The sequence below is a fragment of the Falco rusticolus genome, chromosome 5 (assembly GCF_015220075.1).
Source record: "Falco rusticolus isolate bFalRus1 chromosome 5, bFalRus1.pri, whole genome shotgun sequence".
NCBI classification, from domain to species: Eukaryota; Metazoa; Chordata; class Aves; order Falconiformes; family Falconidae; genus Falco; species Falco rusticolus.
The window spans coordinates 71,958,434-71,971,916 of NC_051191.1; the positions used below are offsets into that span (position 1 = coordinate 71,958,434).

At 36.1% G+C, this 13,483-nt stretch overlaps 1 protein-coding gene across 21 annotated transcripts in view; it reads left to right on the forward strand.

The window, feature by feature from the left end:
* The window catches only part of PLEKHA5 (pleckstrin homology domain containing A5), a 170,204-nt gene extending 158,754 nt beyond the window's left edge, over positions 1-11,450 (forward strand). For 13 of the 21 annotated variants that reach the window (XM_037388774.1, XM_037388770.1, XM_037388775.1 and 10 more), the window contains 5 exons: positions 108-266; positions 1,613-1,740; positions 2,545-2,690; positions 3,831-3,915; positions 6,955-11,450. In XM_037388774.1, coding sequence (XP_037244671.1) covers positions 108-266; positions 1,613-1,740; positions 2,545-2,690; positions 3,831-3,915; positions 6,955-6,973 — 537 coding nt within the window. In that variant the 3' untranslated portion in view covers positions 6,974-11,450. Of the gene's footprint in view, positions 1-107; positions 267-1,612; positions 1,741-2,544; positions 2,691-3,830; positions 3,936-6,954 lie in introns of all 21 variants that reach the window. The other 8 variants (XM_037388771.1, XM_037388786.1, XM_037388791.1 and 5 more) reach the window with 1 other exon arrangement.
* The last annotated feature ends 2,033 nt before the right edge of the window (positions 11,451-13,483 follow it).

Consider the following 13,483-nt stretch of genomic DNA (forward strand, 5'->3'; position numbering starts at 1 on the left):
TTTTTTAAGCATTTGTTTTATCACAGTCAGAGGACAGTGCAAGACCCAGAACTGAGACTGTGATAGCTTTTATATGAATACATCTGTATATCAATTTTGTTCCACAGAATCGAAAAAAGGATGATACTGTATCTAGTAACATGAAGGAATTAGAGAGGACCAGTAAAGAAAATAATTTGAAACAAAATAATGGAAGTCCTGGAGAAGAAATAGCACAACTAAAACATGATGGAGAACAGGAACATAATTCAGGTTTTACTAAAGAGGTACTAAACTTTCCCTTGTTAAACTGTTCATCAGCTTGTCTTGCAGCAGAAAAAGTATTTTGAGCCACAGACAGCAGTGTGTGGGAAATTGAGTCAGTTCCTTTTGCTTGGAAGATTAATTTTTCTTTTTGGATATTAACAATTTTGTGCTTCTCTATAGAATATTCTGTATCAGATCTGTCTATAGCTTTTATATATATATATATATATATATCTTTTCTATAGAGTTTTCTTGTCTATTTTCTTCCTAAATTTCACTTTGCTTAACTTTTTCTTTACTATCTTGATTGATTGGAAAATTACAAAATTATGGTCTTTACTACTTTGGAAACAAAACAAATACTCATGCATCTTTAAATAATAATCATTGATCTGTTCATTGATCAGAATATCGCAGTGTATTTTTTGACAGCAATTTAATACACTTTTTGTTCGGTTGACTGTAGTGCATCAAATCGTTTATAGAAAGCAGAATAAAGCTGACACAACAGTTTGTACATGGAAGTAGGCAGTAACTAGTTTGTGCTATTTGGTCACTGGATTGATTTCTGTCTGGAAATGCTTTCTTTCACTCACTTGGCAGTGAGTTACCTTGGTGTGTCTGATACTAAAGTGCCCTGAAGACTTGGCAAAAACAGGCTGACCGTGAAGAATAGATTACTGGAGTTGTTTCTACGTAATCATATCCTTCTTATATTTTAATATTTTAAAAAAATTTGTGTAGAGGGGTTTTTTTCTTCTTTTCTATCCATATTCTTTAATTAATCATGCTTTGCTTTTCCTTTTCGTCGTTCATTTTTCCTCTTGTTTTCCTATTTTGTGTTAAGCATTTCTAAAAATATGTCTGGAGAATGCTATAAAATCAAGTAACATCTGTTGTTATTCTCTAAAAACATTTTCTGTTGAGAGTCTGTTGCTTTCTTATGTATGCAGATCTTTTTAAGGGAAACTTATGTAATATACTTGTATCGGTAGTATCTAATCATACCTGTAAGGGCAGTGTTCAGGCTTATCAGCAATATATTCCAGTAGCTGGAATCTCTGTTGGCATTGTGAAGAGAGGTATATCACAAAAAAATAGCCAGGCTACAATCCAAACAGTTCAGATAAGTTCTGGAAGTTATTAAGCCAAGCCCTGCCCATTGGCTGTGGTATAAGTTTCAGGATAACTCTATTAACCTGAATGGTATTGATAAAAATTTCTTAAGTTATGTAATTCTGAGTTACTAAGTATACATGATGGCAAAATTTGTCTGTTAATAAAACTGTTTCCTGATACTGTATTTCTTATCTGCCACTTAGTATGTGCTACAGCTTTTTGTTTCATGATTTCAATTTTTTTATAGCTGACAAAAACTGGTGATCTTTTATCAGATACACATGTTGTATCTGACTCAAAAGAAGTGAGTAATGAAGAGAAAGCAGAAAAGGAAAAGAAAAATAAATTGGAAGAAACACATGATGGTGATATAAGGTAAAAATAAAACAAGATGTTCAGAGGCTCTTTTAAACTTGCACATTGTATTTATTAGCTCATCGGATGAAGCAACTAATGAAATGCTGCTGTAAATACTTAAAAGGTATATATTTTTGAGTGGTTTTACATTCAAAGAAATCTAGTAAGAAACGTAACGACTGCAGGGGTTCAGTAAGAGGTGATGAGTTGGTGGGTGAAGCAATGTTTATTTTCAAATAGTGCCCCAGTTATAAGGAGAATACATTCATAATCCTTGCTTTGGGATACAAAATGTGTTTAGTAATGTGAGTTCTGGCTTTGTATCGCTTTATTACGAAAGCTTCAGCCAGGGCTTCCTTAGCAAGCTCTTTACCACTGATATTTAGGAGATGACTAAACAGCTTTTTCTGTATCTCCTGCCTAACTTTTACTTCACTCTTTTGGAGCATTGCAGAGTTAGAGAAATACTGTGACATGGATATTCCTCTTTAAGGATTTGTAACTTCAGTGTAAGTTGCACTGCAGATCCTAAGTGAGTTCTTACATTAGGTCATAACTTCTTCATAGCGCCCTTCAGCAAAATGGATATCACGCAGTAGGAAACTGCATGAGTATGTAAAGGAAAGGAATTCAGTTTCCAAAAAAGTCAAACTTTACAAGGTAGAAGGATTTCAAAATACATGTTTAATTTATATTACACAAACTTGCAAGTTGCAACTTTTTTTCTAACAAAAGAAAATTAAATTGTAACTCCTATACTTAGTGGTTAACACTTGAAATGAAGTTAGAGTGAGTTCTGAATGCTGTGCTTTTTTTAATCAGCTTGCAGAGTGTAACCACAGTTACAAACCACAAACCCAAAACCAGTTCAGAAGAAAGTGAAGTAGTTAGCATTCAAGAACAAGAAGGGATTATGTCTTCATTTGAATTAGCAGCACAGTCTTCAAAAGGAAATCAGGCAACAGCAGGTATGGAAAAGAGTTTTGACTGAAGCACAGTTTATATAGTACATATGTAAAACTTTATTTCATTTTGATTGTCTTTTGATGCTCTGAAACGCTTGTGAATGTAAAGTGCTGAGCTAGTCTAGATGTCAAGTGTATGGTTTTATAACATAGAGGAGAGTATTTTCCCAGTGGACGACTACAGAAATTCCATTTTTCTGAGGCTTTAATATAGATTTTATGGTTTTGTTTAATTCGGGAATTAAATAAACTGTTGCCATAAATTGAGTCATACTATAGTTGTTAGTTGGAGCAAATCCTTTCCTATTCATCTTGTAGAACGGCATCTCAATTCTGATCGTGTGTAGATTATTTACCTTCACCTCCTTGATAATGGATGACCCCAGGTATGCCCAAGATAGAGGAATCTGCGAGAGTTTCCAATATATCTAGCAGAATTTGAATTAGCAAGTAAAAGACCCCAGTTTGGTCATGTTTTCAGGAGTACAAAAAAGCAGAAAACACTAGCTGACTGGTAAAATGACTGGTGGGGTACTACTCTGCAAGAAGACAAGGCTGGAATAAAGCAAAATTGTTTGCAAAGAGAAAAAGAGGGGAGTGCGTAGGGGAGGATGAAGGAAGAAGATAGAATTTAAGATGTTTTTAGGTTATTTGGTGATGGGAATGGTTAAGCCAAAGGGTTCAATTTATGGATATAAAAGGTGACCTGGACCTTTGTAGTGCAGTCAGCAATCCTTTCTGTGACTTGATAATCAAAACCAGAACTTGTAAATACATTTTATAGCGCTTAGCAGAATAAAAAATGCTTAGTTAATCTGAACTGGGATAAAGGTGGGTCTGGAAGTATCACAACTAGTTAAATTTTACTTCACACACACACAACCTCTTTGCAACATAAATAACACATCAGCATTCATGTGTCCTTTGTTCGTTCCTTTGGTGTTCTACTAATCACTTATAGGCCTGAGTAATGATCTTTCCTGAGAACAGCTATGGTGTCCCTTGAAGTTGTGCTTATTGTGCTGATCAGATTTTAAGTCTTCACTTGTGTAACTTTCATTTGGTTCTGCTTATATTTATTATGGCTTGAAATCATGCATTCTGTAACTTGTATTTTTATTTATCTTGCTGTATGACTCGCAGTGAAAAGTTTGCCTTCTTCACCAGAATCGTCATTGTCACCAGCTCCATCTACACAGACACAGCTCACAGAAGGATCACATTTCATGTGTGTATAGTTACAGAGAAGTACGTCTTTTTTTCCCACCCCTCCTGCCATGTTCCTATTTTTCTAAGTATATGTAGTCTACTTATTTTTCTGAGAAACATCTGTAGACAATACTTGGCAAGACAAAGTTACCTGCAGTGTTGAATATCAACTAACCAGAAAACAAAACGAATACATGTATAGATTTACTTGCAAGTAATGTACTCTCTACCCAAGTACAAAGAGAAAGGAACGAATTGGCTTATCAAGCACATTCTCCACAACTGGCAAGATAATAGCCCTTTGAATTACATGAGAGACCAAAGCTGTTAGAAAACAGACACCCAGTTAAGATACAGCATCAGTCTTGAGGTGCACGTGAATCTTGATGCCTCAGTCTTGGTAATAGCAACTAGAGCTACATCTCTTAGTGATTCATAGGAGGGAATGGTCTAATGCCCTGAAGAGTTTATGGCTTAAGACTTAGATAACTGAGGCATGACACACAGGAATGGAAAAAGTGAAGGTGGAAGAAATGTAACAATTACAAAACTTTTTTCTTTCTATAGCGATAGCCCTACACAGCTTCTCTTCCCTTGTCATAGTAGGTGATTTTTTTTTTTTTTTCTAGGAATCAAGTTAGAAAGCATGATTTAAGCTATATTTAGAAGTTCCTACCTACTTAATGAATAGAAATGGAATTATAAGTAAGCATATTTATTTATACAAGTGTTTAAAGAAATTAATAGGATACCAATGTGAATGCTTCAGCACTTTAACAGCAATTAAATCAATCCACATCTCTTTGTTGTCAGGAAGTACCTGTTTAAATAAGCTTTCTACTAAAAAAATGAGCTTTGCTGCAATGGTAATATTAAATGCCATTACCAATGTAACTTATGAAAAATTTTAAATCAAGATGTTCGCAGTCATTTAGCATGAGGAGATCTGAAAATGCATTTTGTCATTCACTGTCCCAATCTCCATTGCCAAGCTTTTATCTTAGCAAAATTAGGCTTAGTATTCATCATAGACACCTTTCTTGTATGAACTATGGGCAATATATTATTTGTATTCTTACAAAAAAAAAAAATATATATATATCTTTTTCTGCTTTTGAGAGAGTGGAAAATGTCCTCTTCACGTTCAGTACTGCCACTTGTGCTGCTGGTTTCCTGATGGTTGTGGTCTGTCATGATTAGATTTTGCTTGGACTTCTGTACTTTTATTGAAAAGTTTTATTACAGAACTATTTAAAAAAGATAAGTGGAACTATTCAGTTTTCCTGGAAATACTAATTTGCGTTAATGCTTTTCAGTTTCATTGTATAAATACATATGCATTTATCATGCATCTTCCTTTTTAAATAGGACAAACATTACCCTATCAACTCAGTTTCAGGTCAGTAGTGAAACTGAAACTGTGCTGCTGAGTTCTGTCCGTAGCCATAGCATGCCTGTCTTGAAAGGGGAAGCAACTTACAGCTTCAGTAGAAATTTATCACCAATGACACCAAGTTGCTTTCAGCTCTTGTCATCAGCTCAAATGATCAGATCAGCAAATTCTTCTTTTTTTTAAGGATTTATGCTAAATATGAGACTAGAAAAAGTGAAGCATTCCTATAGCGATCTGCTTTGTAACTTAATGCCCAGTCCTCGACATCCCACAGTGTGGTGTATCCTCATAGGTAGTACTGCAGCTGTACCATTTCTGTGTTAAGTACAATTCTGCAAATAGGCTTTAATTGCTTGTGACAAAACGGTGCATCTGGGATGGCACGTGTAGAACTGACGCTCTGCTTACACATGCCTCGCTATAATGAAGAAAAGATTCCAGAAGTTAAAATATATCCATTTTGGCTGTTTATTCTTTGAATTGTGTTGGAAAAAGCATTGAACTCTGCGCATATACATTCCGCACTTCTTTGCTGTTCCTGATGTCTCTGTTGGTTGTTTCCTAGGAGCTCCAAAACAAATTCATGCCATGAGCTGGCCCTAGTATACACAGGAGATGTATGAAGCATGCATAGTCTGCTTGCCTGCAGTATTTACGGCCTCGTACCTTTTGGGGCTGTATTCCAGTGCTTTGCGCTTTGCTGAAAGATAGGTCTTTTAACGTGCAAGAGCTCAGATGCCAGAAATGCTATGCGGCAGAGGGAACTTCAGAGCTGTGGGATCAGCCCTGTTCATATGCAACCAAATTTTTCAGGCAGCATCTGGAAAATGTATGGTAGATTTCAAAGAATAATGAGGTAATACCTATATTTGGCTTTTATGGTCAATTAGTAAAATGATACTCTTGGCACAATGCCAGGGGAATTTGGTATAGGAAATTGGTGGCACAGGATATTGTAGGGCTGAGGAAATTCACCCCATGAGTACAAAGCTACTTTCTTTGTCATGGCTTTTGCTTTGCAGAGACAAATCTGGATCTGTACCACTAACATTATGTTTTAAGCCTTACATTTACACTGAGTAATGGAGAGATAATGAAATTTTATACAGCACCTGGTTTCAAAGCTCAGAAATGTTTTTACTAATGAACTGTTAAAAGCTATTTATAGAAGTCCTTTCAGCAGTTTCCAAAATACAGCAGGCTCTGGGTGGACCACTTGAACTTCAGAACACCTTACAGCTAGGCTGCCATGACAGGGTAGCAACTGAGTAATTCTGCATTCCTCTTCAAATTGTGCCTGTTGTTTGCAAGAGCAATTAGGGTCTTTGTTATTATTACTGGTTTTATATAAAGAACATTTGGAGATAGCCATGTATAACAAGATAAAACTCTCCGAATAAACAGACTTTCATACAAAGTTGTGTAAATTTGAGAGAAGCTCACTTTTGCTTCTTGCTGTTGAAGTATCGACAGCAGTAATATTCATCAGGAAAACTGATTTTGGAAACAGCTGATTTCTAAGATATTTTGTTATGTTCTACACCATAGATAACTACTGCTAGCATGAGGTCAGAAATTTCTTGCTGTGCTCAATCCCAGGAACTGCTTTATACAATATTCTGTTGTTGCTAAAATAGAGTAACTTAATGTATATCTGTCTTTCAGCACTAATGGCTTCTATTGAAACAATTCATGCCTGAGATGTATGGAGCTGACCTATGAAAATATGAGAAGATATTGTACAGTATATTTTAAATCTATGAAATTCATAGTTTTGATGCTTTTGGCCACAGAGCATCATTTTATCACTTCCTGGAAAATGTTTATTCCAAGAGAGCTTTAAATGGCCCACATGTACACTCAGCAACCTTCAGATTGTTCTCCTGATACCAGCTTGCTGCTATGATTTCTGTGCACATAAAATAAAGGCTTTTTTTAATGTGCAGCCTACAGTCAGAACTTTATTTGATTTTCCCCAGAATTTAGTGTTCTTTTAATTATGGATCGTATAAGTTTACTTTTTTGCTTCTTTTAGATGTGTAACTCAGTTAATTTTACATATTGCCACTAAACCTTGTTTTACACTTTTAAAACATTACAACTTATTGTTTTAACATTTTATTTGTAAAATTTTTATATATATATAATATAGATATATTTAAAATGTGCCATTTTTATTATTGCTTAGTAAAATATGTCCTGTTTCTGCTGTAATTATTTCTTGGTCAGGTTGCAATGTCAGCAGTTACTGCCACACTTCTGTCAACTTATACATTAATGTTAGTGGTTACTTTTTCTTAAATAAAATGGAGCGTAGGTATTTTGAGGTACTGGGCTTCTCATTCATTGGGTTAGGGTGTGTACAGCAATAAGCAGGTTTTCAATCCAGTACTTAGTTTGTGTACAAATGTAATTATGTTCATTGTGTATATATTATACAATGAGCACATACGATGTAAGTATAAGAAGCCACCTATTATTGTTCAAATACGAATGTTCATATCCCATTTCTTTTATATCATATTAAATAAATGTTGATGTTCTTAAGGACTTGTATGGTTAGTACTTCTTCCAGCAAACAGATGTCACACTGTGTTCCACATTTTGATGTGGGAAATGCAACAAGTCTTATCTCATTGGCGACATCACCTGTCAACCAGAGTAGCAGTGACAGACTCTTTTAAGAGATTCCAGTCTTCCTCTACAGGAAGGAATAAGGCTGCAACACAGAACAAAAAGACAACCTGAGACGGAGACGCAAGAAATACAGGTTCAGCTCGTGACTCTCCCAGACTTGTATCATGATGTTGGAATAATCACTTAGTCATTCTGTGTGTCTGTTCCCTGCCTGTTTACTTGAGAGGTAATAGCCTGTCTTGCTGATGGGGTGTGGTGAGTAGTAATTCAATATTTTCAAATGTTGAATGCCACATTCAGTGGGGTTAAGGAGAGACGCATGATGATTCCTTGAGGCTTTGATATCTGCAAACCATCTTCCAGAAACTGCAAGAAAACCTGAAATAATTTGTCAAGTGTCATCATACTACAGATGTTACTAGCTTCGCTTTTCCATCTCACACAGCTGTCTGAATTTGCCTGAGACAAGAGGGGTTTAGAAAAGAATGATGAAAAATCAAAAGATTTAAGGGAAAGCTTTTGAATCTAGTATATAAAACTAAGAAATCTTTTAAAGATTCAGGCAACTGCTGTGTGCTTCAGTGCACGTGCATGCCATAAGTGGTAGGGCAAGTTTCATAAGAAGACAACTGCCAGCTCCTGTTGTGCTTTTTTATCATAGAAATCATATCCTGTTCAAGTTAATATTGCTGTACTGGGGACTATATAATTCATTGTACTTTTCCATAGAGGAGACCTGAGATTGATACGCAGTTTGAAATTAATTCTTTATCATTGCCCCCTAAGTAGGAGTTTGTGTTCATTGTACTCCTCTGCCCCTCCAACCTCTGCTGCCAGTTCTTCCTGTGGTCTTTGCCACAAAGACACAGAGTACGCTGTCTGCCTACCTGTCATTTTGCCATTTGAAAAGTGAAGAAACAGGAAGCAGAATTTAGCAGCAGAGCTTGGAGGGTCACAGTGAAAGAGATAGCTGAAGATGATGCAGCGTGATGCAGGCAGACAGCATCCAGCTGAAAGTTTGATGAAATAGACGCCTTTTTTTTGGAACAGTAGCCCCAAACTAGAGCATCATTCCATTCAAAATGTAGAGCAAAGAAAAGGAGTGTGATTTTTTTCATTATTTTTTATTGCTCAACAACTGAGGTTTAAGTTCTGTGGCATCGCTGGAACACCTGGGGCAAAGCAAATAGAACACACCCTGTTCTCTCCCTAACCCTTCTGGAGAGAGCTGTTCAGCTGTCAAGCTTTGCAATCTCTTTCTGTCCTTGCTGCCAAAAAAAGAATTGCAACCTATAAAGAAAAGAATGACTAAGTGGGTTTTGGACATTTATAGATCTTGTCTGTGTTTAAAGCAGTGTCAGTCTGGTGTATCTGCGAAGTACATGCAGTTTATACTGAAGCTGGGGGAGGGCAGGTGGGAGAATTGGCAAGTTTTTGCTGGTGTAACTGTTGGCAAACACAGCAAATGTAAATGATGCAGGAATGTAGTAATGCTCATAGGCTATAATTTCACTTCCTATGGGCACTTGCAGCAAAGACTTGCAGTTTCACTGGGTGCTCTATTTTTTTGTGTCTTATGAAAAAAATGAATGGCTTTGTGTTATCGCAGAGCATCTACTGTCTCTTACCTCATCAGAATAACTTATCCCAGTGATCATACTCCTGAGGTACAGAAATATCAGAACACTGATAGTCAGCCTTCAGACATCTATTTTAAGTTTGTATCTAGGATATTTTTATATTTCTGATTGCTTTATTGGCTATTGCACTGACACTTGTATATATGGAACGTGCTTTTTTCAAAAGCAAGAGTCCTTAGGAATAATGCAACACATTCTCTACAGATGTTCATGCTTTTCAGAACCAATTACATCTATTTTTGTCTTTTGTTCACCATTTGCATTGTTCCAAGACTACTAGAGAATATGAATCTTTTAAGTCCCTTAATAAAGTGACATTACTCAAAAAGTTATAGTTGGTGTCTTGGCAGTTTTTGTATGTTGTGGACTGGTTCGAAAGAGAAAGACCTCACCGGGCAGTTGAAAACCAAAGCTTGTTTATATTATTACTAAGGGGGGAAAAGTAGACTTCAGTTAATATTTTCTCATAAATATATCTGTTATAATCTAATAAGGTCTATTTTCAGGAAATCAGAATAATTTTAAACAGCTCATTTCTATCTAAATCACTTTAATTGGACAGTCTGGGAAAGAATTATTACCCACCCTATTGGATCCACTAGATATAGTAACCAGGCATACATACATGAAAAACGTTAATGGATTAATTATACTGTTAGTAATAGATCTATTAAATCCTCTAGTACTTGGACTGGTGGCTTAAGTTCTGTCCTGGTTGAGTAAAGCAGGAAAGTGGAAGATCTTTAATCAGTGGTGGTGTTGGATAACTCTTAGCCCAAACTTTTCATTATATTGTAACAATAAGGTGAAGTGATTTTCTTTTCTAATAAAACAAGCCAGAAGTAATACTCGTTCAGATCTCAGAAGTGAGTCATCATGTATTTTCTGCACAAAACTTTTTTTTGTCCCAGTGGTCCTAGATTTTGCTATACTACTTAAGTTATTCTAGGGTAGTTTAATCTTTTTCCAGTTTGAATCCTCAGTTAAAACATTATTTTCCATCCTTTGGAAAGTTGACATTTAAATGGCCATTGAACAAATTGCCTGTACCTGGTATTAATAATATATCTGAAACAATTTAACTTTTTTAAGGATGCGTGTGAAGATAACAAAGCAACATCTGGCCTTTATTTCTTCTAAAGAACATTATATATACTTGCTGTTATATCCTTGGAGCTGTTTAGCTTGTCCATATGGGAACACTGAAGAAGCTGCTACAAAATAAAATGGAATATACTGGTGGCTGAAAGCAAACGTCTGGCCCGAAATGAAGGCTAAAAGCAGCTGCTTTCTGAACTTGACATGCACAACTTGTTACCCAGCTGTTCCAGATGTCAGTATTCAAATGTTACTCATGGAATGAAGTTTTTGGTATTTTTTGTGATGTTTCTTTATTCTGTCATATGGCAAAGAAAATGTTTTTGAGGTCTACCTAAATATTACCTAGGTGTTGTGAAACTGCAGGCAATTCTCAGTTGTAGCTAAGTGTAGCGAAGTGACATCACTGGTTGCTAATTGGCTCATGTGGCAGTCTTGCTTTGGATGTGTTTAAGAACACTTACTTAGGCTGGGTTAGGTTCTGTTTGGAATAAAAGAAAAAGCTGTAAGCAAATGGTGATGTTTCCAGTGGACTGCTGTAGAGTCTATCAGGACAAAAACAGATGTGATCTCATTTACTTCTTTATTGCTGAAACCAAACCTAAAATAAGGAATTAATTTTTTGTTAAATTCTATCCAGATCCCTGTTCTATGGAACAGGACTACTTCAAAGAATTTCAGACTAAAAATGGAAACACCCTCTTCCTCCTTTGAAGGTAAAATGAGTACTGTTAAAAAAAAAAAAAAAAAAAAAAAAAAAAAGCAGACTCTGCAGGTTTAAGTTTATAAGTAGAAGCAGCAAGATTTACTTACGGCCTAGAGATGTGGTCAATGAAAACTTTCAGAAAAATACCTGATCCTCATATGTTGTCATCTGGTAGTTTTCCTGATCTTCACTTCAGTGAAGTGACTGGCACAGTCCAGGACTCTCTTCTCCAGCTTTAAATCCACTCCAGCCTGATGTGTCAAATATTCTGTGTTCCTTGTATGGAGAAAAAGTGCTTTATCCGTACAACAGCTGTCTGTCCCTACATCAGCTGAATCCAGGCCACCAGTTAATTGCTTGAATTCACTAAAACCTGCAGGTGCTTAGCATCTTGAAAGATCAAGCTCAAAGCATATTATGTGAGGCACCCAATGTTTTGAAATAACTTGCATGTGGATCTCTCTTATTTTCAGCAATAATTATATTTAGAAGAAAAACAGATTTTTTTCAAAGTACTAGTCACATTGCTAGAAATCAAATAATTACTAGGTACAAACAAATACATAAGAATTTGAGGAAATTGTCATTAATTGACGAGCACATTTCAAAGTGATTGGAAAAAAAAGTAGCAAAATTCAGCAACTTTCAACTCGGAAAAATCACCCCTTCACAATATGAATTTCTGCTGAGTCTTGACACTGATTACACGTGTAGTCAACTGCTCTGTATTGTGCAACTTTCTTGATAAAATCCCAAGTCAGCAAGAATGTGGAGGCTGTTTCAGATGTTTCAGCTTTAAAGATGAATGATTTTTATTTTTTTAATAGCTTATCCACCAGTCTTGAAAACAGCTGTTAGTGGCTATTGTATTTATTCTTTTTATACACTGAAATGGTCGCATCTAGACAGAGAAAAGACAACTGAATTTTCTGATTAATGTTTTCTGATGTTTGTGACTAATACTGCAATTTTGTGTTTGATTTCTGGCTGCCTGGAGACTCTTAGAGAGTTTACACATGCAAGGGCTGGTATTGCACAGAAGCCAACTTGTGTATGAGTGAGGATTAGCTGAAGGTGTCCTTTTGTGAGCTAGGAGATTCCCTGGAAACCTGGGATTGTTTGAGCTAAAGCACCTTTGAATAACAATTCTGGCTGTTTTCTTAGCCTATGGCAACATACCTATAATATTTTGTAATTACTGTTTCTAGTATATTGTGCCTACAAATAATAAATATTTTTAATAAAGACAAAGTGCCTGGATAATGTGTGAGATCCTGATCACTGTTTACAAATTAGCAGTTCCTAGTTGAAGCGCCAGCCTCTCAACCATTTAGGAGTCTGTGTTAGTGAAGAAGAATCGGTTAATACTAAAAGGATTTACAACACTGGGCTGGGAAAACCGTATTTGCTTATATAATCTGATTCTTTGGAATATGGGGGGCATAAGTACTCTGAACTCACAGCATTTTATTTTAGAACTTTTATTTCATGATCTTAAACATACTCCATTCTATGTGATCAGCTAAACATAACCTAGCTAAGCTCCTCTTGTTTTCCATTATCCAGAATTTAGGACAAGGAAGAACAGAGTTCATGACATTTTGATCATTTTTGCCTCATTAAAATCTTGTGGACTCCAAGGAGCACAGTTAGGGCATGTTTGTAAAAGACAGGAGTCTAAAGCCTTGCTTTGAGCGATGCCTGTTTCAGAGAAATGCTCTGCATGAATTACCATACATCTTTCCCTGTCTGTCTGGTTCCAGGCTACAGCACTTCAGTTATTTCACCTTTGAACAGAATCCCTAACTTTTAGAACATTTTCAGGCAATTAATCATAGGCAGTCTGTGAAGTCCAAGATCTCTTTACAGCTAATGGCTCTAAATTATTAGGAGGATGGCCGTATACAGGAAGGAGTGAATGCCAGTTAAAGCCTAAGCACTCCAGACTTTCTAGGCAATTCCCAAATCCTGCGATGCTGTAACTGCATCTTTGAATGCAGCAAACAGGATTTCTGTTCAGTTGATTGGATGGCCTCTTCCAACAACTGCCGAGGAGCTGTTGATTTTAAGGATGCCCAGCAAGCTGGATTTGTGTTGTAAAGTGCTGCTAGAT